The 24,773-nt window shown below is 33.6% G+C and overlaps 1 protein-coding gene across 6 annotated transcripts in view; it reads left to right on the forward strand.

Moving 5' to 3' along the window:
* The window catches only part of LOC145731309 (uncharacterized), a 74,473-nt gene extending 49,869 nt beyond the window's left edge, over positions 1-24,604 (forward strand). For 2 of the 6 annotated variants that reach the window (XM_081983028.1, XM_081983026.1), the window contains 2 exons: positions 5,312-5,367; positions 18,800-24,604. In XM_081983028.1, coding sequence (XP_081839154.1) covers positions 18,817-19,752 — 936 coding nt within the window. In that variant the 5' untranslated portion in view covers positions 5,312-5,367; positions 18,800-18,816 and the 3' untranslated portion in view covers positions 19,753-24,604. Of the gene's footprint in view, positions 1-5,311; positions 5,368-8,656; positions 8,835-13,337; positions 13,567-13,656; positions 13,910-13,938; positions 13,963-18,799 lie in introns of those variants that run through there. The other 4 variants (XM_081983031.1, XM_081983029.1, XM_081983027.1 and 1 more) reach the window with 4 other exon arrangements.
* Positions 24,605-24,773: the final 169 nt, after the last annotated feature.

Below are 24,773 nucleotides of genomic sequence, written 5' to 3' on the forward strand. Positions count from 1 at the left end.
CATGTGTAGATTCAGCGTTAAAGTCAAACTAAATCCACGTCAAGAAGCAATATAATTTTCGTGTTAAAATAAATCTATTGTCACATAACCTGTATTCTCAATGCAAAATTTTAATTTTGACGAAATTACGCACTACTATGAATTTCAAAAGTATTTCAGCAACTTTAAAGCGTCAGTCAAAATATTGTTTAAAGTTTAACGTTGATGAATGATGATTAACTAATATTATAATAAAACAGCCAAATATTTTATTTATGATCTTAATTTTTAAATTAGATTTTGATGGTAAGGTTCAGAAATTATCTAAATTAGGGTGTTGGCAATTGAAAAAGTCTCTTAATTAGATCACGTGGATAATTCAACACAAAAATAATTAGTTTTGAGTGTTTTTATTTGCTGGCTGGTTTGATAATTTTGATGATCTTTCTATAGCGTCTTCTGTTTGATTTCCCATGGCATCCAGTGTTGTTAAAAAATTTTCACAATTTGCTTATAATACTTATGAAATTCTAATACTTGGAATGATTGGAATGGAATGGTCTAGGTCGTATTTTTCAGCCAGTTTCTTTTGAAAGAAAGAAACCTTTCTGAAATGTTTCAGGTATACAATTTTCTCATCACATTTTTAGCTATTCTTTTATTCTATTTTAGTAATTTCAATCTATTAATACTGAATCACTACCCCATTGTGAAAGAAGGTTTATTATCGTTTTCTCATTTCAGATTGACGAATTGCGAAGACTTAAGAGAACGATTAAACTTATGTTGAAGTATAATACGTAAATCTGAAGCTATAGAGTAGATAGAATTGCAATTTTAACAGAAACGTAAGTGTGGCTTTTAGAGCAATTTCACTGCATAAAGCTGCTTCATATTATTCTTTTACATACAAAGAAAATGTTTACAAATCTTATCTAAAAAAAATAAAAACAGTAACAACAACTTTTTGTAAAAAGCATATTACTAACTGTATTCCCAAAACAATGCTATAAGTTTAACGTGTATCGCAAATCGCAGATTAGATAAACATTTTCAGACACAAAAGCCCGGAATTTGCAAAACAATTATCACGTTATATTGCCAATCAAATCGATACGCGTTTGTTTCTAAATACACCGAAATATGTAAATATTAATGTTATAAACAGGACCAGCCATTTTTATGTCAGGTGGGCCATGTTACAAAGAAGTAAATTATTGTATATTGATTTCAATGTTTGCCAAATCGCTGGTAGTATTTACATATTTACCAAAGATTTGCAAATATAATTGGGTGCTAAATAAATTTGATTTTCCAGCAAATCAGTTACCGTTTTTTTAACGAATAACTGTGAATATTACGGAAATTTTCGATTCCGCATTTCAATGTGCATTACATTAGAATTAAATTTGTTTTTTTTTACTTTGTACCTTTTTGGTGACCGTTTACATTACAAAGTGAGTCACCAATGAGCTCGTGCCAGTTCGCCTTTCACCGTTAAAATCCTTATTTCGAAAATGTTAAAACTCGCAAATTGCGACTTTTATAGCAAAACATAAAACGGTCTGCTAAGCAAAACGTTAATTTCTGGCGAATGCCCAGCAATAAATAAGCGGCGGTTCTTTTTATTATTAGCATTTATAATTTACGGCATCGCATCAAGTCCGAACTGTCATTTAGATAATCGGGTTCTCCTCTGCTTTGTGGTATTCTTTTGGGTTCTGCAGGTTAGAACCCTACGCTCTCATAAACACGACGAAACATGTGTAGTTGAGTCCAGATTGTAGGCTACAACAGGAAAAACATACAGAGTAAATTAAACGATAAATAAAGTCTTAAACCGGAAATTAAAAAAAGCAAAATTTAATTCCCCGCTCTATTTAACGCGAGGGACTTTTAATATTGAGCTGAAAAAAAGTCAATTACAATTACGTTATTAGCATTTAGTTTAGTTCGTAATGCTCCTAATTATGTTGTAATTGGTCTCGTCAAGGGTGAAAGTCAGAAAGAGAAAGTAGAACGTTTGAAGTGTTCGTGAATTTATACCAGGATGGCTGCAGAACATATTGCAACTAGGCTAAGTTACTAACAATGTTTGCCTATCTATTCTTTGAGTCTGGTGCTGCAGTGGTAAATCTGGTTCGGGGATGATTAAATTCCAGCGTCAAAACTGACACGCCAAAGTGGATAATAGTTGATTATTAATAGCGGCAAACAAGCAACAACAACACAGTGTAACGGTGATTTTTGTCTGGGAAAGTTGGCGTTTGCCAGTCGAATTTTCCAAGAGTTAACGCATTAATCTCGACGGGCCATCTATCAAAAGTGTGCCGCTCAAAAAGCTTCGTAAAATAGATTTCAGCAGGAAAGCGACTTATAAAGTAAAGCAATTTACTGTTAGCTTATTTCACGGCATGAATTTACAATGTGAATTACAGCTGTGTAGGTATTATGGCCTTTTCTAACGGTTTGAGAATTTACAAGGTCGCCGGTGGTGGCACACCGGTTTCGTTTCGTTCAAATTACATACTGTGCCAGACAATTCGCTTACGTAAACCGACAATCTCTTTGAACAGAATATACGAAGTCGAGAAGCTTCGATCTGAATTTGTCTAGGTCGGATCGGCAAATTGCCTCTTTGAAAAACATTTAGAACAAGCTCGTAGACTTACAAAGACCGCACACCGTCTCAACTTTCCTGAGATCATAATTTTAACTGATCGTGCAGTTTAACACAATGAAATAAAACCTGATCATCGTTAGACCTTTAAGCATTAACGCTAAACAGTGCGTGACTTTTGTTCTCAAAAACGAATTTTGCTCAAACCGCTTTTTATTAAGGGTTACTTGTCAGTGTAGTAATGTTAACCAAGACCATCAAACTAGCTAACGATAACATGTTACATATGACATTTAGTCATCTTTGTTAATAAAAGCATTAATTTTCAATGTCTTTTTACAAGCAATAACCTTGCATGTTCATTAGTTATATAAATCCGCAATGCAGTTTTGCGATAAAATGTATTTTTTCTTTTATATTGAAAAGTGTTAAAATACGGATGTTTGAGACTGGAATTTTACATAATAAATCAAATCGCTTACGTGTAGACTTTCGAGTTTATGAAGGTTAGTACGGTACGCACTAAGTAGTCAAAACAAACTGAAAATGAAAATTGAGTGCTTATGTGGATGTGGATTATTCCTATAAACTGGGAGGTTTGGAATATCTACATTAGATAGGGTGAGATAGAGTAGAAGTATCATCTGATTGGTATTTTTAACTTTAATTAGCTTTAACTGGCTTTTTTTACCACATTACTTTGTTTGTTTTAAAATGAAATCCCAAAAACCTTTATCACATTTTATTGCCCTAGCAGAGTAAATCTATGGTCACTAAACCAAGAAAGGGGGTTAATTCTATAGGTATATAAATCATCAGAGATTTTACTAAATCATAAAAAAGTTTAGTAGAAAAGTACTTCACCTTGAAAGAAATATAGTTTGACGGTTCATTCTTTGATGCAGTAAAAATATTGTCAATATTCTTCTGAGAAATTAATTTATTTTTTGGAGCTTCTAGTGGCATGATGAAGCCAAATGTTTCAAATGCCTTTAACGACAAGAAAGTTTAAAATATTGTACAGGGTGCTGCATTTTCGATGGTTTTACGGGGTACAGAGAAAACGGTAATAGATAGAAAAAAAAGTAGCATACGTGTTCTGATCTCTTTTTCTGAGCTGAGATGAATGGCGAAAAGTGGGCGGCGCAAACTTCTTTTGTTTCAAAGATACGGGGGGTTTTCGAAAATTGGTAATTTTTGAACCTCTTGTGTATTTCAGTTGCTGTTAAAGTTATCAAAAAAGTAAGAACGGTTCCCGGTAGAAGTTTTCATGTAGAATCCAATGGCGTAGCCAGTTTTTTTCTATTCCGTTTAGTTTCTGACATATGACAGTAAGTTACATTTTTCTAAATGTAACATCCTATATATTTTTACGTCATTTAATTCTGTTGATTTTTACCTTTTCAACGGTGTATTACAACATATAAGTTTGTAGAGGTTAATCGTTATTTAAAAAAAAGCCTTTGCTAAGCTAAAAAAAGGCCAATATCTAAAATACCAAACAAAATCGGAAATCATATAAACTAACACATCAGAAATTAAATATTTTTAATAAATCTTATTAAAAATCTAAGTTACAAACAGTTCTACCGTCACTTTAATAAGAAAAGGGGCCATTTCTATTTTCTACTATTTTTAAGGTAGAAGTTGAAAAAACTGTTTATAAACGACATGTAACATGTTAATATGAACATAGCCAAATTTTGTTTCAACTGTGGGTATTTTTATACATATAAAAAAGCACTTTTTTGTTAAGAAAACGTCTTTTTTCTAATTACCAAGATTAACGTTTACAAACTTATATGTTTTAATACACCGCTGAAAAAGTAAAAATCAACAGAATTAAATGAACTAAAAATATATAGGGTGTTCCATTTAAAAAAATATAACTTACTGTCATATGTCAGAAACTAAACGTAATAGAAAAAAACTACGTCAAAACTTCTACCGGAAACCGTTTTTCCTTTTTTGATAACTTTAATAGCAAATGAAATACAGAGGAGGTTCGAAAATGACCAATTTTCAAAAACCCCCCCCTTTTTTGAAACAAAAGAAGTTTGCGCCGCCCACTTTTCGCCTTCTATCTATTACCGTTTTCTCTGTAGCCCGTAAAACCATCGAAAATGCAGCACCATGTACATAACATAAGTAATTCAGCATGCAAACTAAAATATTGGGTTGAAAAACTGCCAGAAACGCCTGGCCATTCAAACCTCGCCATTTGTTTTTGTTTGATTGAATTTACATGATCAGTTTTGAATTTGGTTACGCCTTTTCGAGTTTCTATGAATGTGGTAAGGTTTTTTGCGCCTTTATATTATTATTCAAAAGTCCCGGTTAAAATTATCCATACTACTTAACACCAACTAAATTGTGATCATATTTTTGTTAAAATCTTGTAAACAGGTTTACTAGCGCAAACAAGTGATCCTAGACTACGGTATTTACATATTTATAATGTACTGGGCTAGTTCAATATTAAAATCTGAATAATGCGTTTGATACGTGTTTATAATCATTCAGTAACTGTTGCCGGTATAGGTTTGTTTAAAGTACAAGATTTGCTTTGCTGTTTCAATAATTTTCTTGCTGCAAAGGTATTTCTCAATTTTCGGCACGTGTGATTTCAATTACGGCCGATTAACTGGATGTACCAAACTGTTATGGTTGCACACATATTTACTAAAAAGGCATTTCCTTTGTTTGTTTCAGACTAAACGCGGAATTTCGTTGAGCAACAATCCCGCTGATATATCGAACAAACCTAGGTAAGTGGCTAATTTTATTTAAAAAGCTTGTTGTTTTCACAAGGCAACATTACAAAATATTATTAAAACAACACGTGTCATTGGCAGGCAAAAGCACACAGGCTTTATATGAAATATATTAAATTTCGATTATTATTGAATTCATTAACTCGTTATTTGTGTATTATCGCCTGACTGTTATCTGTTGTTGTTTTTTAAATTAATTTTTGTCGGCACTGAATTATAAAAACCCACAGGATTGTTTTTTGTCCTAACTTTCCAGAGGCGTTGAGGACATTAGTTGGTTCGCCCCATATTCCTGCTATAACGTTCGGATAAGCTTCCCTGGAATCGAACATTAGATTGTTTCGGGAAAAACTCGTTAGTATGCCAAGTTCAGGGAACAAGATATATGATTCGGGGATTCCGTAGTCGCAATTCGCCAATATAAATTTAAATCCGTTACAAGGTTAGGCCAAGATCATATTGCGCGGAACTGACTATACGCGAGCGCACTGTCAATTATTATACAGTCTGTCTAAATGGGAAACGCTTATGGATTCGCGAAAGAGCGAGATAGGAACGTCATTAAAACTTGTTATTGTTCGTGTTATAATTTTATTTTAGTCCGACTGGGAAATTCTCCGAGTGTTTTCTTACCTGAATTGGGTTAATTACCTTGCGCTTTCTTCGGCTAATATCAGTTCGGTCAAGTGCTTTGCATACAAACGCACTATTTAGCTCGCAAGAAACACACATTCGGTTTTTCGGAGAATGACTTCACTCAGCTCACCTTGCAAAATATTTTCCCGTTCAAGGTAAAAATTTAATTAGTCGTAAAAGTTGTTTGACTAAAACAACTGATACAGAAACGATTGCTAAGCGTGTCCCTTGCTTAATCTTACAAAACTTATTTAACGGTGTTAAATAATCAATCAGCAATGTGGTCTTTACAAACGTTTAAAAAAAGTTCTATTTCTTGCCTTGGCCTACCCTAAACTGTCTCTAAACTATCACACGCGTGAATTAGTATGTTTGCCAACATTGTACTACTATAGCTTCATGGAGTTGCCAAATTTAGTTCCAAGGTCTAAATTGCCACCAGGTCTATGTAAACAAAGTTGATTTCCGGATGTACAAATCATAATGCGGTTGACAGCAATGACACAAGTTAACGATTAGAGAGCTTTAAACAGATTATCCGGATTTCTTGTAAGGAAAAAGGACAAGGGGCACTCGAATGAATCTGGTTAAAATACGCATTGTAAATGATCATTTACAATGCCATAAAACTACAATTATAATATTTTTTTAATAGGAAGTTAACAGTTTTAAAACTTCCAAACAAAGAACGTAGGGTTAGTAGCCTAATCGACTGTTAACTGCTTTCGAGATTCTACGCTCCGTTGTACCTGAAATTTATATTCGTGTTCATTTCTGAAACCTTCGCTAACTACAACCTCATCAGATATTTACGACATTTAATTTAAAACGTTCCTAAACACGTTTTATGAAATAACGACAATAACGACTGTCCAATGACTCGTTAAAGCAATAAACTTGTTCTCTTCAACCATTAAACTGCTTTTACGTTCAAATAATACAGAAATTAAAAGTTTTGAGATCTTATTTACTTATGGTGTTGCGTGGTTGCCAGCTTAAATTCTGATATTTTTCAAATTAAAAGGTATATTAATAAATACAACCATGACCTTGCCAATTTGTTTATGCGGTATTGTTTCAAGTTGTCGCACTTATTACGATTCTATGGCTTTTTTCAAATAATCGAAGTGGTTTCGGAAGCAGTAAATTATTTTTTTCAGTAGGAGTGATTGAAAGCGAATTTTAACAAGAATATCACACGGTTAACAGCACAAACCTGGGAAGGCCGAGAAGTAATCGTGAAAATTAGTTTCGTTTAGCATAAATACTGCAGATTGGGACTTTTACTTTATTAACTCAATGATTTCATTACACGGTCGTCCTTCAACGCCCGATGCAAATGATTAGTAATATTACGAGTACCTGAAGCTTTATCCAGTAAAATGGTTGAGATTGAAGCTAAAATGTTGTAAATTGAACTAAAATTTTTAAAACCCTCGATAGAATTATGTCATTGATTAACTTAAATTGCAGGTTTTTCTAGAACCACATTTTTGTACAAGCCTCAAATAACAAGTTAGCAAATTGAAAAACAAAACACACAATAATGATACACCAAACTGATATTTTAAACCATGTAAATATTTAAATTACTCTGCCAGTGGATAATAATAGAATAACCAAGTTGATTGTGAGCGTGTGGTTAAAATTCTGAAAACGGAAAGCCCTACAATTTAATAGTCCGGGAAATTGATTATTTTACTAGTATACAGAGAAATGGGAATTTAAAAAAAAACACTTTTTCCCGATAATCGTTGTATAACTGTGCAAATTTTTTAGTTTTAGGTAACATTATATTTATATGCACAATATTAATAAAAGTGAAAATACGACTACTTAGCATTAAAAGTGTTAAGCAATACAACAAACTTAATAATGGGTACAAATATTACTAATCAGTAAGAAGGAACAAACGAAGGGATATAAAATTCTATAAATTCCCATCATAAAATTAGATGCACGTCATCAGTGTTCTAATCGAATATTTGTTAATAATTGATAGATTAATACTTGCTTTTGTTCCTGATTTCATGTGAAAAGTTCAAAAACCATAAAAATTTACGATCAGAAGTTATGTCATGCCTTTTCGATTGCGTTATTGAAATTAATTTTGTTACAAAACTGTCTGCTTTGGTATCACTGTTCAATAGTTATTAGAACTAGATAAATTCAGAGTTTAACGTGTTACAAACTGGCAACCTCGCACTCTCAAACTCCAATATAAATGAAAAACGTTTTGACAGTGGAAGTTACAGCCCCATAACGAGGTAGACGATAAATAATTCAACAAGTTTACACGTGCAAGACACGTCAATAAAAATATGCTAATTTATGTGATTCGGTTTTTTTTTTCGATTGTTATCTTCCTGAGCTCTTGGGAGGTTATAAGGTCAATTGCACCACTTTAAGCTGCCTCAAATAATCAGGAGAGCGCCACTGGCAGTATTTCACATAGCAAAATTTGTTTTGTCTCTTATCGCAATCGAACATTATTAATAACCTTAACCTTGCCCGGCAGATCGTGGCCAACAACTATTCTAGTGATAATTTAAGCTTGCACATAGTGGTTATATCAACACCAGGTGAAGTAGCTTATGTTCGCTTTTTATTCGGATTCCGAGAACACATTTGAAACCGTAACAAAGCTCATTAGGTTATCAAACCTGTTTCCTGCGATAAGCTCAAATAATTATCGGTTGATTACGGTTTATGTGCAGTAAAACGGGTCGACGAGTGATAATAATTTGTAGGAACCCCATCAATAAGAAAACCCTTTAACGTGATTTAAATTTGGTTTATACTTGAAGAGCAAATTGTATAGATAAGTAAGTTTCTGGCAATATTAGAAGTTTTCTTGACAGTTTGTAGAGGTAAGTGAGGAGATATCAAAAGATTCCGAGTGGTTCAAAGAGTATGAAAGGCAATTTTAAAATGAGTGAAATCACTCAATAGAAATGCTTCTTGCATTTTTTTTAGTTTTTCCAACTTTGGCTACAATGCAAATCAGAATTTGATGTGATCTCTTTTTTTAAATTAAGTATTAAAATTGCTAGAGGTAAGTTAATTAAAACCGATATTGACAAAAAAAAAACAAGCAAGAATTGAGTTTATTGGTTGGTCTGACGATAATACCTACGTCACAGGCACAAGGGCTTAAAATAAACCTGCAGGTGACGAGTACAGTGACGTCACGGGAACGTAGGTTTAGACCTCCTCCGCGTTTCGTTGTTCTTCTGTTCCTTTGACCTTTTTGCGCTGAAACTGGCTTTTAATAGTTTATAATTAAGTGACGTAAATGAAACGTTTAGCTAACTATTTCAAATCGATCATTATGCAGCGTTTAGCAGGTTGGCGGATAATTTCAAATCGCCTCCGTTAATGGCAGTGTCGTAAATACGTTGGTATATTAACATGTTCTGACTCTCCAGAAACGGATGTTCGGAATGTTTTTCGTCCAACTGTTCATTAGCGATATACCGTAGTTAGTTGGGTCGTGTATTAGCTGCTACATTGTATAACTATATCTCCGCTAATTGTTCAACTGGTTTAAATTGTACAGGAGTTCAGGGCAAGTTACCATGCAAAAGTGGCATGCACCTTAATTTGTCCGTAAAACGTTTAATTAACTGTTTTCATTAAAATGTGTTAACATTGTAGTACAGACTTCCGGTATATTAAAATATAATATTAATTAGAACTAAAAAGCGGTACATGTTTTAATGGATTAGTAATAATTCAATTTTTTGAAAACATCCTTTGAGTATTTCGCAATATTATCCTCACTGTTTCTTGTAACAAATAATAATTTTTAGTTACATTTTAAAATCGCAATAACTATTTTAATTCTGTTAGTTTTGTTGTCAGTCTTATGTAGAAAACCAGACAAATTTAGGATAACGTCACCCCTATCAAATTTACACGGTTGTCTGAATGTCCATAGTTAACTGCTCTATATAAGGAATCTTTTAAAAATTTAATGCTTGTTTTTTTTTCAAATTTATAGGACCTATTTTAAGAGCTCATTTCTTTGCTTTGTCAAGTTTTCTCAAGACCTTGTGTATGTCTTTAGGTCTTTCACGGTTGTTTCTGATGGTTTTGGTCGCCCACACAGTTCTTTAACCGACTTAATCTCTCGGAACAAAAAGATGTAGCAGCACGCTGAGATATTGCACCACAATTTTGATAGAACCATCATCAGAAGCCTATTTACAATCAACAATATTTGACAGTTGCATACATTACATCTTAGAAGATCACAAAACAGAGATTACAATAATGAGAAACGTTAACATTCCGTATAATTTCTAGACGGACTATACTTAGGGCTCAACTAACTACCAAAACAACTAGAGGTTTCCGATTTATTACCTGTTCAAGTAAATCGGTTACGCTTTAGCTCCTGGGGAGGAGTTAAGCCGGTGCCTTGGCAAGGATTTCTCTAATAGAACTAGTTATCTGAGTCAAAACTGTTGCTTTTTTTTTTGATAAATTAACTAAACCAACTGTGTGGTAAGAGAAAAACCGACCATAGGAAAACCGTTTAACGGACAGAGAAACATGCGCTAGACAAACACAGAAAACTTAAAAAAAATATTGTTAAATATCTCTCTGAATTGGTCGACTAGATTACTTGGGATTGGAACAATCCTAATCATTTTTCATTTACTTGGATAATCTGTTTGCGATAAGTGCCCTGTGTTTAGTTCGGTTACTCGGATATTTCTGTAAAAACTTATTTGTTGTTGGTTTAGTAGTCAAATTGGTAAGTAACTTTGATCTGTCAAGCAGAAAAACCAAACTCAAAATGAAACAACCAAGTTTGATTGTATTTCTGACCAATACCACCAGTCAGAGTGTAACAGCTAGGATATTCTGAAATTAGATCTGTGAATTAGGATGCCTATTCACTAGGCAATTTTTGTTTTTATACCAACGAAGTAGGGGGATGAAATTGCTTGTGAATCAAAAAATTAGGTACCCAACAACTAATATATTGCTCACAATTTCGTTAAAATGCATCATTAACCTGTATATTTTGGCAATTTGATTAAAAGCAACCAAAATCTTAAATCAGATTGCTACCTTTAAGTTTCTGACACAATAGAAGTTGTGGTTTATCTTACTTTAAATTAACTTTCACACTAGAGTTGATACTATGGACACACTACTTTACTAAAACCCACATTAGACTATGATCTATAAATTCTTTTGTTCTCTCATTCACCAATTTGTAGTTCTGGAAGACTTGAACAGTGTATGGGGGCAATTCCCTTAATTAAGTTGAGTGTAGGTTATTTTTATTAGTCTAAAACGGCCCATACACTATACAATTAGTTGTACGACAAGTTGTACAACTCAGGTCGTTTCGACCGTCGAAACGATAATTGCATAGTGTGTGGTGCTGTCGTCCAACAAGTCGTACGACCCGGTCGAATCGTACGGTAGTTTGACTGGAGAAAAATTTATCGTACGACGGCGTTTGATATACGACAAATCGGACTCAATTCGACATAAACTTAAAAAAAGAACTTAAAATTCTCGTAAATATGGAGACTAATACATTTTGAACTGAATTTATTGATCTCTATCGTGAGCAGGTTTGTTTGTGGGATGTGAAATTCAATGAATATGCCAATAAACATAAACTTTTTCCTTTCTTTTCTGTTTCCTAACTTTTCTTTCATCATGAACTAAAGCGACCACTATTGCTGCTGTATTTGTTGTTCACAACGAACGCGGCATGATGCTCTGTGTGCTACAAAAATTTAAAACGTACTGCAAATCTTTAAGACCGATTGATGCTCAGATCGTTTGTGTTTGTGGCCAAAATCATGTGCAACTTGTCGCATCAATTGTCTGGCCAATCTATCGTACAACTTGTCGTACGACTAATTGTATAATGTATGGGCCGTTTTATTTCTGTGTAAATAGTACATATTTATACTGTTTTGCAAAAATGTTACAGTACAATCCAAAATCCAGACAATACAAGGCATCCAGAAAACTTAAAATTTTAGTCTGTTTACCATTTTCTGTTTTGTTGGTGTTTGATTTGAAGAAAATTATAATAAGGATTGTAGTTAGTAGTTACATTCAATTTATGGAGCACAAAATTAACAGCTAAGAAAAAATACGAATTGTTATGTTGTAATGCATAATTATTGTTAAAATAAATTGCTTCATGTATTTGTTCACAAAAAATCCTAACAAAGTTGTCCTTACCGTCGTGTCCTAAGATCTCGGTTTTCCAGGCATTTTGTTTAGCTAAATTGTTTTGATATTTCGATAATTTTTCAATATAAAAGTGGGTGCTGTTTAACAAGTTCTATTTTTCTATCTATTTTATACATTGGTATATACTACTTTTTTGTACTAATTTGTTTTCACAGATAAAACATTCTTTCTTTTACCTTGTGCTTAATTTAAGTTTTTGATTGCAGTTTTTGTTTTGTGTTTTATCAGTTGTCCAAAACCCGGCCATGGGCGATAAGCATTAAAACTAATATTAGTTTAGTTTTTGACTAACTTAAAACTTAGAAAATTCGGTTTCATAAAATGGCATGTGGACATGCCATTACACATGTTGATGTTTCTTAGTACTAAATTAGTTTAGCTTAATTCTATTTTAACGTCCTGGGGGGCATAAATTCACCTTAACTCTCATGTTGGACTGCTAAAAACACGCATTTATTGACATAAATAGGAATAGTCCAATAGACCAATAATAAAATTATGAAACTGATCTCTGAATTAAGCTTCTGGCAACATTGCCCCAAAATTTTCACTGACTAAACTTTTTATTACGTTTTCTGACTATGTCTCGCACATGCAATTATCAATGTTTCTCTGTCTGTTGTTTTTTCTTTTACCACATGTGTATACACTGAATTGGTCATAATTTATTGTGTTTATAAATCTGCAGGTATAATAACTTCAAAAACTAATGGAAGTCCCATGTTAAGAACCTAGATCAATTGCAAAAGCAAAAGCCTTTAATATTTTAAGTACTAGAAATCCAAATGGCTGTCCTAACAGGTATAAGTAGATTTTTGTTGACTATACAACAGAATGATTGTTGGTTTAAGGTTCATCATTTTTAAGAACACAATATTGAAATCAATCTGTGGAGAAAGAAATACAAATATTGTTTGATTGCAGTTCAAAAATGATTCGTTTAATGACCAAAAAGAGCAACAAAGGGTGGCGGGTATTGTTAATGATCGCGTTTAGGTAATTTGCAAGTCAATGTTGAGTCGGGCCGGTAAACAAGCCGCGAAGAAAATAATAAACTGAATAACGATTAAAATATTCAAGCAGTTTGTGTGGATCGAGTGTTCCAAACTAACCGGCAGCGTTCGAAATGAAATCGCCTCAAGGATATGTTCGATCAACAAGGCGACTAATAGATAGTAAATAGTAAGGCGAAAAGCGCGCCTTAAAAAATAAACCATTCTTCGATTGGCGTCATTGTCGTGGTGGAGTGCATCGCGGTAGCTCGTGTCAGTGATGATGGTAGTGAAACGGTGGAAACGTCAAGACTGACCCAGGCGAATTCAGGTAGAATAACGTCCGACGATTAGTTTGGCGTCATTATCTCGACCTAAGCTCATGCCAAACGATTTTTAGTTAAAATGCCACAGTCCCAGTAGTGCTTTCATGTAATCTAAAGCGGACTGCGGAGCGCTTTATCAGTACTTATCAGTCAGGTCAGCTAACTTAAAAATTCATATATTTTCAGTGTTTGTTTTACTTTCCGTCTGGTTGGTACGTGCGTTCGTTTAACCGAGGACTGACTGTTTGCCGTATAGTTTTTGAGTGTTTTCGGTTCGGATAAGTGGTTGTTTCGACTTTTAAGGTTGTTAGCCGCCGCACGGATTGATATTATTCTTTTAAACAAAAGGTTAGTGATTTTTAATGGTTGCACGGCGTTTCCTTTGATTCGTGCTGCCAAAGGTAATTCTAAACCGAAGGTTGTTTAGATGTAGTTTTTAATTAAATTTCCTTCTCACTTGATTAACCATAATTATTATTGTTATGGCAGTCGAATAAATTGCGTGAAAAGTACTTTTTTTAGACTCGTATGACACCGACTTCAGCACACCCTTGATATTTTCCGCAACATCTGTTACGTCATCACTAATCAGTAATCATTGATGACTACGTGATTCATCATACATAGGCTTGATCGTTTCAGTTTTTTACTAATAATTTTCTAAACATAAATACTCTGTGTTTTCCCCGCTAGATCTGGCCTTTGCTTACGCATTTCCAGTTCCTGAAAACTTGCGTCATTGTCTTAACTTGCGTGATTTTGTCTTTTGTTACAGCTGCACGACAATAACGTCGTCATTTTGTGATCGTTTGAAACTTTCTATGAAAAAGAACCAAATATTTTTGTCACCTTGATTCTATAAATTGTAAAATACGCTACAATGTTTTTCTTTGTGTTTTCCCACTACTTACGTCATCAACTTGTTGAATTTCTTCTGTTATTACTTGTTATTCGTGAGATCCTTGTATGTGATTACAGTATTTTTAGACGCGGGTCGGGTATTCTATTAATAGGTTTATGAAATATTTAAAAATCGATTGAGAGCTAAATTGAGAATTTAAATTTCTTGTTGATGTTGTTCTGGCATTTTTATGTTTAAAGGGTAAAACGTTTCTGTTTTGTATCTATTTACGCGTATTCGATGTCCACACTGACTTGCGTCACTATTTTAACTGACTCGTTTGTTGTTCTACTTCTGTAAAGTGTTTTGCGTTTGTTATTTGCTATAAAAGTTGCTCATTTTTTCTGGTTTTTCTATTTCTTTTTAAAAAGTGAAACTTAATTTTAAAAGTAAAATGATCCTAATTCACCTACTCCGTTCTCAGAGTGGTTGCTATAAGGGTCCGTGTGAACCTAATAAAATAATATAGGGGATGTCCCCTTTGAATTACCCGCAGAACGAAACCTTATTGTATTGCAAACAGGAAAAAAAGCAAATACAAATTTTGATTAATAATTGTAATATTGAAGGAAAAAAAAAACTACGAGAAGGTTAGGTTGGGTTAGGTTATAACCCGAAAATAAGTGTTGGAATATTCAACATTGTTTTATGTTTTTCCAAAAATTACGGTCATCCTAAGCTTTACAGTCGGCTTTACGTAATATAGCAAAATGTTGTAATTTATTGTTTTATGGAGCCTCTTTGACTGGCTCGTTCGGTCATATCCTCGGTACCATTTTTGACGCTCAATTTTCTCAACAGCAATGTTGTCTTGTCATCTCAATCTGAGCCTTCCAAGTGAATTTTTTCCCTTTGGGGTATTTGGTTATACGTATAAGCCTTTTAATAATGGTAATAAAACTTTAAAATTAGCAGATATCAAATTATTGAAGTAAGTATTGCTGCAGCAAATTTAAGCAATTTCTTTACTTTATTGTGCATAGTTTCCATTCAAAATCGTAAACTAGTTTGTTATTTGACCGTTTTGGAAAATCCTATACGTTCTAAAATTGTGTTCGCTAGCCACAAAAATTATAAAAACCACAAGAATGTATATTAATTTAGTAATAACAAAAATCGTTTGTTATCCAAAACCAATATTTTATACAAAATCGATTTACAAGTTTTTGCACTTTCACTATCGATTTCCAATTTCAATTATTTATCTACACGTGGTTAAGATAGGTAGACAAGGTTGCCCGTGTACATTTCAATAATCGTTCCGTTAGTTTAATTTCGACTTGTTGGTAATTAAAGCGGACAATGCACCACGTTAACCGATTATGGTGACATACAATCAATGGTTGATGCTAATGAGTTCCCTGCATTAGCAAATAACAATTATGAAGAATTACACATACGATTTTAAAAAGTTATATTTTCCGGGACTCCCTTTGATATCTATACCTAGAGTTTACTGAATCAAATTAATTCACACTGTACACTGTTTGTAATGATAGTGGTTAGGTGATGTATATCAATAAAAAGTAATGTTAAAAAAGTTGTTTGTCTGCCACTCGTTAATAATTAATTCGCTAGTTTTGAATAGATAATAACACCAATTATCTACCCGTGGGTAATGAGGGAATAAACTTGATGATTTAAAAACTTTATCATTTTGATAAAAAACAATAAAAACAGTTTTAATAAAGTCACAAACGATCTGGACATTATCAAAAACTATGTTAACCCGCACAAGGAAAACTAAATAAATAGCCAGCTAAACAATGAATTCAGTTCAGGTATTTTTGCGGCCCATAAAAGATCCAAATCTACACGATGACCTACATTAAACTGGGTAATTAACACGACAAAACCTTCATTGTTAATTTATTAATAATTGTTTTTTTGAGGATTCACTTTGTTGACGCAACACAGGCTGTTTAAGCGGTATTTCTTTTCCTTTTTGTTAAACGTGTCCTTTTGTAATGGTCTTTACAAGTGGTCAATCACTACACAATAATCTTGTCTTTTCCGCCCCCTATACCTGGACAGTTTACCCTTGTAGGGTTTCAATATTGTCCCTACTTCAGCAGTGTAGTTCGTTGTCTTTTGCGACCTTAGGATACAAGAAAGTGACTCTTAAAATATAGTAGTGCCTGGACGTGTGACAAAATCGCTTATTTATTAAACTAAGGTGAGAAAACAATGGTATCGTCGATTTACTTATCAGGCATATACACAATTGTTACACACGGGCAGCTCATGGAGATTTTTTCATTCAGCCACAGATAACTCGGGAAATGAATTGAGTTTCAGTGACGTTATATTCGGTTTTTCGGCTAGACTGTGTTGTTTTCATTCGGTGGGTTTAAAGGGAAAAGGTAAAGGCAATCCGGTTTGAATGTGGGGAGTTTTAGGCCTATTATGGAGGGTTTTTAAGGGATTTGTACTTCCAGGTGAACTGGATGCCATCAGTAGTAGGCTAGGAAAGGAAGGGATTTGTTTTTATCAGCATTGTTATAATGCATGAGGATAATATTTGTAATGCTGTGTTTAAGGTCGCCAATATTATCATACATTTTATTCACAGATTAAATCAAAATGTCCAAGTTTAGTTCCATCTTTATCTACAATGACATTAATAATTTTTTCTAATTTTGGCATATAAAGTGACACTTTTTAAAACTGATTAGAATGACAAAACGTTTTACTTTCCGTAACTAGTTACGAAAAGTATCACTTTATGTAACTAGTTATGAAAAGTTCATTTCATCACTCCCTGTTTTTATGCATTTCCGTAGAAACATATGGGCGACTTCCATCATAACATGTCATTGTCACAGTTTATACAAGGTGCTATGAAAGTGAATATTTGTGTTAAATCACTTTAAAAGATGGTTTTCACAGCTTTTTGGTCAAAATTAGAAAAAATGATATATGCAACACGTTTCGAAAATGTCTTATTCTGTAACTCATTCAAATTGTAGGACCCTCGCCCTACAAACATTCATTCGTTACACAAAATCGAACTTTTCGTAACTGGTTACATAAATAGCTATTAATTAGAAATTATGTGACTTTTTAAAACTAACAAAATTCTAAAATGTGGAAAATAACATTATCACTTTTTAAACATTCTTAATTAAATAACAGTTGAGTTATAAAATAACAACAATTACTAAATTAATATCATTTCGTGCTTGATAGTACCATGGCATTAAAATACGCCAACAAGACCGTTTTGCTGATACTATTTACGGACTTCTTTGCCATTCATGCTTGCCAGCAATAAATTACACTTTTCTGGTAGATTTTTTGCTTATTGGCTCATTTCTATTTTGATTTCGTTTGACTGATTTCATTGATAAGCAAATCATAAGTATTCTGCTGATTATTTAGTATACATTACACTGCTACTAAATTTGCTTAACTAAATGCATTTGAATTTTATTATTATTGTACATAAAACGTTGTACGAACGAAAGTAAGATTTATCTTTGCCTCGGGCTTCAAATTTTAACAACTACACATAAAAACTATTACAAACTTTTAAAATAAAATATTTTATAGTCTTGCATACTATTAGGTCATACGACGTTTATTGATTAATACCCTTAAACCATTATCTCTGAAGACTGTGTATTATTTGTCAACAAAACCGCTGATAAGGCTCATTACAGTTTTGTACATCTTGACAGTCTCAATCAAACAATACACATTTCCGTGTTTACAAAGTTGAGGTTGCGGTCATTATCTCATACGATAATTTTTAAAACGATAATGCGAAACATGTTTTTGATTTTCTACATTATTAAAAACCGAACAGAGATTAGACTAATGTTTAATATGTGTTTTTAAGGAATAAGAGTATTAAATCAGATTTCCGCTATGTATTTAGTAACATTTGCACCTTTCAGTTCGCTGGCTCTCAAGCTATTAGACATTTAATTCAATTTAGTCTGTGCTGATGAATTATTAGAACACACATCATCCTGAAGTCAACCTCAATTACTGCCAGTTCTAATGGCAATCAATTAAGAAATACACCTGGTAAAGCTCAAACATGAAAATCATGCACTCTCTATCCTGTGATCTTTTCAAGCGTTAAAACCAACTAAAATACGATAACTATATCTATTATTATGCAGCAATCAATAAGCTGATTACCTTTACGTATACCGGAATCGTTAAACGCGCTACTAATTATCAGAATGAACACTTATAAATCGCTACAAAACCCAGTTCAAACATTATCTTATTATTGACTGATAACGGTGCTTATTGAGTAGTATGCTAAAAGCGTGATATCCGCTAGTTAGTGAAATCAACTAAACAAGGCTTGTCGTTTGTTTTAGGTGACTGTAAAGGAGAGATGCGTACTCCTCAAATTCCTAGCGCGTCAGAGCCCATGGATGATTGCGACGACATCTTCGGTCCACCCCGTGCTTACCCTACTGCATACCCGCCCAGAAACCGTCCCTCGATGATTTCCGCCAAGTACAAACAGAAGGAAGAGAGGAGGAAGGTGCTGAAAATTAGTTTGAACAAGTTGAAGAAAATTGACGATCCTGAAGCAAACTTGTGCAGGTCAGTGCTGATCAACAATACGATGAAGAGACTGCAGCAGGAAACGCGTGACGAGAAGTTGCAAAAGCAACAGCTGCATTATCCGAGGTGTTACAGCAATGACAGTTTTTTGAACATTAAAACCGAGTTTATAAAAAACGAGAAAAACGGGTCTGAAAATGGTGTTAATGACTTTAACGGTAGTGAGAGGATCGAGCACCTCGCTATTGAGAATGATTTCCATGCCAGGCTCGAGGAGGAGATAAACCACGTAAGTGCTAGTGAACTCTTAGTGTCGAACAATTTCGAGTCTTGTACGACGAAAGAAGCTTCTTCAACGACGACGACGGTGTCAAAAAAGAGGCCTTTCGAAGACCTTGTGGACGAGTGTGACATGCACGAAGTTCTGTCGCAATTTTACCTTCCACCAACGCCACGAATGCTAACCGCCCTTGACGAGGATGAGGAAGTTAACGTTGTAGACAATGATCCTTTAGTGAAGAGACTGAAACTGGAAGAAGAACATCACCAGACGTCATCTCCTGCAGTGGAAAACCAGAATTCCTTTGTAGACTATAGCAGGAGTGTAACGAGTTTCATCAACAACAATTTGCCTACAAGCAGGTTTACGGGTTCGTGTATGATGGAAAGTGAGAGTTCCTTTAGTTGCGGACAAGCCTCCATGTTTGGGGAGATGCAAACGAACGTGTACCATAGTTTAATAGCTTCACTGGAAACGTAGCGTTATTTAGGACTATTCGATATTCATGGAGAGACGTGGGTGAGTTTTTAAAATGACAAGAGGAACTAGGTCAGGCCGGAACGACGAACGTTCAATTATCTCGGAAACATGCGGCCGCCCTTTACCTCTCTCCCACATTCTATCTACCAAATCCTCCCCGCCGTAAGGGCTTTCAATTGTTAATGTGATATATGTGTGAATATATATGAGTACATTAATCCGTTAAAATGTTGAATTATACGGCTCCTGTAAATCAAACTAATATCTGGCTTGTCCCGTAGGTTATAGAAAATGGATAATTCCCGATTTATATTGGATTCGATACGGTTTGCGTTTTGGCCTGGAATGCCGCAATGCTGACAAAATATGAACGATTACTCTGTTGTATCTGGAGTTCAATGAGCGATGGGTTGCTGGGCTTTCACGACCCTTTAAAAGCGTTCCAAAGAATTGGCGCTTTCGCCATACTTAACTTCTGGACGATTTATTAAAATCTGAAGGCAACTAATTCAATTAAATCTAAAATGGAAAACATGTTGGCGTTATCGTTCTACCCAATCTAAAACGATAAAACACTCTTCAAAATTCCGCTGTACGTGATAAAAGGATAAATATTATGTTATTTGTTACTGTTAGAGCCTTTTTAATCACTTAAAAAACAATCAAATTAATCTTACTCAGAATGTCAGAGTTGTGGCCGCTGTTACTCATTATCCGAATGGTACAATCACATTTTACCATTTAATCTCAGTGTTCATGTATTTTGGTTTTATTGCATTGACACAATACATTTTAGCGAGTTTTCAACTAAGCAGTTTATCAAGAAATGTAATTTATTACATTTTGAATCTAAATTTCCGTTTTAAGCTAAATGTACTGGTTAGAAAATATTTGTGCATTATGATGACACGTCGAACATCCGTAATTGATCACTGATAGTCATAATGTTGTTAATTCGAAAACATCATTAATAATTAATATTTTCGATAATTCTTTAAGACATTATTATAATTGATTATTTATTAATGCTGTACATAATGTTCATCATGTTTATCAGTGCATAATTACCCAAACTGAAAGCAATAAATTTGTAGTTTTCAAAATATTATTAAACCTAAACTCAAGGAGATTTCCTTTTTTTAAATTTTTAGAAGAATCTGGCATTTTTAAATAACGTTGAAATCCATTCATTCATAAAACACTTGAAGCTGGCAATAAGTATGGATGAAAATAATTTCTAAGCATCTTAGCTGGTATGGGATGGGTTTAGAAGCTTCAAGAATGTCATTCAGTTTACCGTAGAGTAATTTTTCTTACTCTAGGTGCAGTGTCACTTTACGCACTTGTTAGGTAAATAACAATTATATGATAACCAGTTTTCGAGGTATTCTACTTTCTTAAGGAAATCAGGGTTCAGTTCAATCTGAGTTTTTATTTCTTAAAAGCTATTCTTGCTTCAATTCAGATGCAGTCTAAATCTTTTTCTGTAATTTTTCCTATCAACCGTTGAGCTATGTGTTCAGATTTAAACTACTTGACCAAAGGCGCCAATCTCTTAAAGCATTTTGACTATTATTAGTTGGTTGGCCATTTTCCTGATTTGTTCCAGATGGCGGTCTTATAGCTTCCTGTAAAGCTCTATAACCTCCGTTGCATGTTTTCCAGGAAACTTTCATTAGATTAGATATCAAAAAAATTATGCGCGTTTATTTTAAATGTCAGCATTTGCGGCACGTATCGATTTCCATAAGTTGGTTTTTGTTTATAGTGGTTGGATTGTTTTTAGTTGAATACGCCTGATTACTAATATTATTATTTTACTTATAACGCTCTCTATTAGACTTTTTTGGGTTTATAAACTTGGTGTGGTTTTTTTTAATTTCACAAGAGAGCCATGGCTGTGATATAATAATAATTACTAATTAACAACCATTCGCAAGTACTATGTTACTCAAGTAGGCGGAGCTGATAAGTTAATTATAAAACTTTAGAAAAAGTGTAAATAGTTCCACTTCGCGTACTTTAAATACATTTAGGACTAGTCTCTAGGCAACTTCTTCCTATCTGCTTTACGTGAAAGTCAATCTTCCATGCTAAATAAGGACTTTTGTCCGGAACAAACGCACAGAAAAGTGTGTTGCCGGTATTAAACCTTTTCTAACGCCATCGCCTACATATCGGATCCACGTTGCCACTTTAATTATGATTGTCGAAACCCCATTAAAATTCAAATCAAACATATTGACCGTAACTTATTCACCAATTGATGCCATATAATTGTTGTTATGTGGAACTTTTAATGACCTAAATTGAATCACTCGCCGTAGTTTATCGTCGTCGTCGGTGTGGGATATTGTACGGTTGAAAATAAGTTGTTGATCAACATTGTTGGGTAAACCGCGGCTAGTTTCGTGGTTGTGACACCCACGGTTTTAAGTAACCAAATATTTTCATTTTCTTATGTTTTTATCACTAGTTTATAGTGGTTACTATCTTAGTTATTCACACATTTGAGGTTTTTAATGCCGACAATCACACCAATATTCGGTTTAAATCAGTTCTCATGACGTGTTGTTCAGGTAAAAAATTGCCACCCTAAACTATTCAGGTCAGGGTGAACCTTGACGAATTATTACATTTTGTTCTCTCAACATTTTTACTTTTAGGTATCATCCAATCAAATATTTTTGCCATACATATCATGATTCACTATGTCGTTGTATAATCTACACTAATTCTTTACTCTACAATTTGTCCTGATTTTATAGAAAGTAGTTGGAAACTACATGAATGATTAATAAGCTGAAGCTCATTCGAAGAAGTGTCATTAATTGCGGGTTGGCTCATGCAAATTTATATTATTAGATATTTTTTATTAAGCCATTAGTTGGCTGGTGCAAATTAAACATAGTTTAGGCTAAAAGCCTAAAATATGTTTATTTTGTTAAAATAGAAATAGGGAAGTTTGATTCAAGTTAACTTAAAAGTAACTACGACCGGAGAAAGTTTCAAGTTTAACCGTTCCGTGGCCTGATTCGTTTTAACGTTCTGCGACGTGAGCAGAGCAAACGTGACGTCACAATGATGTAATTTGACAGTTGTAGTTCTGTCAAATTTGCCAGTGTGTCGTTTCTTTGACTAATCACAAATCAACATGCTAAACGTCTGGTCAATAGTAAAATGTGACAAATGTCACGTGACACAATCTTCTCAATAATTAAAGCAGTCACGTGACTGTCAATGAGAACTGTCAATCTTTTGTCTGTGTGGTCAGAATATACAAACAAATTCGGCCAAAATCAGTCATCACCTACCACAGATTAGCTTATCGTTTTTGAACTCTGGTAAGCCACTACAAAACCAGTGCTCTTCAACCGTTTAGTAATGTCTAAAATTGTAATGATTTGATGAAAATATCATTTTATTACGGAATTGGTTACCTGAGTAACAATAGAACTAGTGCAGCAAGTAATCCGTTGAGTTGGTGCCAATTTCAAAAGCACCTGAACTTCTCTAGCAAAGGATCTTATTGTCTTTCTGAAGAACCTTCCTTCCACGTTAACTGATGTGTTTCATTCAAAGTTGATACAAAACAATGCAATGCCATCTCTGCTACTAGATATTATAACAATTTGTTCATTAATTTGCTATTTTATGATAATGAATGAATGATTAAACTCATTTGTATGATTCCGACTTTCTGTTATTATATTAGGCAATGTTGCCAAGTTCCCACTTAGAATCTTTCCCACAAACACATGAATTTGAAAACCTTCAATACCTCACTTCGAAATCAACAGTACTGTTCCACTATATTGTCACAATATGTCGTAAACAACAATGACGATTAACCAAACATCTGTGTGGTAGTAAATATTTGAAATTTTGGATAAGTGCCAAACTGAGATAACAATTTGTTTTAAGATCAAGGTACTTATCTGACGACGCGCGTATTGTTTTTGCGAGTACTTTGGTTCTTGCGAGGAATTATCGTTTGTAATGGAATAACCATTTTCATCGCGTCATCGAGCGTATTTCTTGCTCAACTTAGAATTATTATCGACTGTGGAAATTTCAATAATAATTAACCAACTATAGCCATTGCCGTTATACGCCGTATAAATTCACGTTTATGGCTTTATAATGGGTTAGCTCGTCTGACGAAAATTGGCAACGTTGCTCCTGATATAGGACTGGTATTTTAATTTTTGGGTTAATTTTGCTAATAATCGTATTTTAAACTGGACCAAAATTGGAGGCGTAATTATTTTATTATGTTCGATAAGCGATTGAACAACATTTTGCAATAATTCACGATTTAGAGTTAAATTTTATTTTTTTTTGTGGCTTTTACTACATTTATTCTGTTATCAATTGCCTCATTTTATATTTATATTTCGTGTTTACATCGTTTTGTTACTAGTTGGTTTATATAGTTAAATTTAAATTGTATTCAATTCGTTTTGTTACTTTTTTTTTATATGTGTTGGAGATTAATCTAAACGCCCAATTGTATACCCTTTAATTGATTTTTTTGCGTAATGAAAGGAATAAATTTATCACATAATCTAAATAAATATTACGTAACATATAAACATAATATAGTTTTATAACGACTATTGTATTGTTATCGCGACGTAAAATTTAATATTAGCATATTACTTATATTGATGTACCAAAATATAAATGTTACCGCTCAGAGGACTATCTCGTAACTGTAAATATGTAAGTAAGTAGTACCGTTTTTATTTTTGATGTGCATCGCACGCATATGTTAGGTAGAAAATTGTGTACATGATGGCATCTTTTGTGTGAATTTCATCAAAGATGCAATAAAGTACCTGAAAGTAAACGATGACTTTTATTTATTTGTTTTTAATTAACCCAGAAATTTATTTTTTTGTAATAGTTTGATGTTCAATCTATCCAACAACGGCGCATTCACCACTTGTCAGGAAAGGTTCAAGATTACAATCGACTAAAATGAAAAAGTGGAAGTAAACAAGCAGAGTGTTATAATA

The sequence above is a fragment of the Ips typographus genome, linkage group LG6, assembly GCF_016097725.1.
Source record: "Ips typographus isolate SLU linkage group LG6, UJ_Ityp_2.0, whole genome shotgun sequence".
NCBI lineage: Eukaryota > Metazoa > Arthropoda > Insecta > Coleoptera > Curculionidae > Ips > Ips typographus.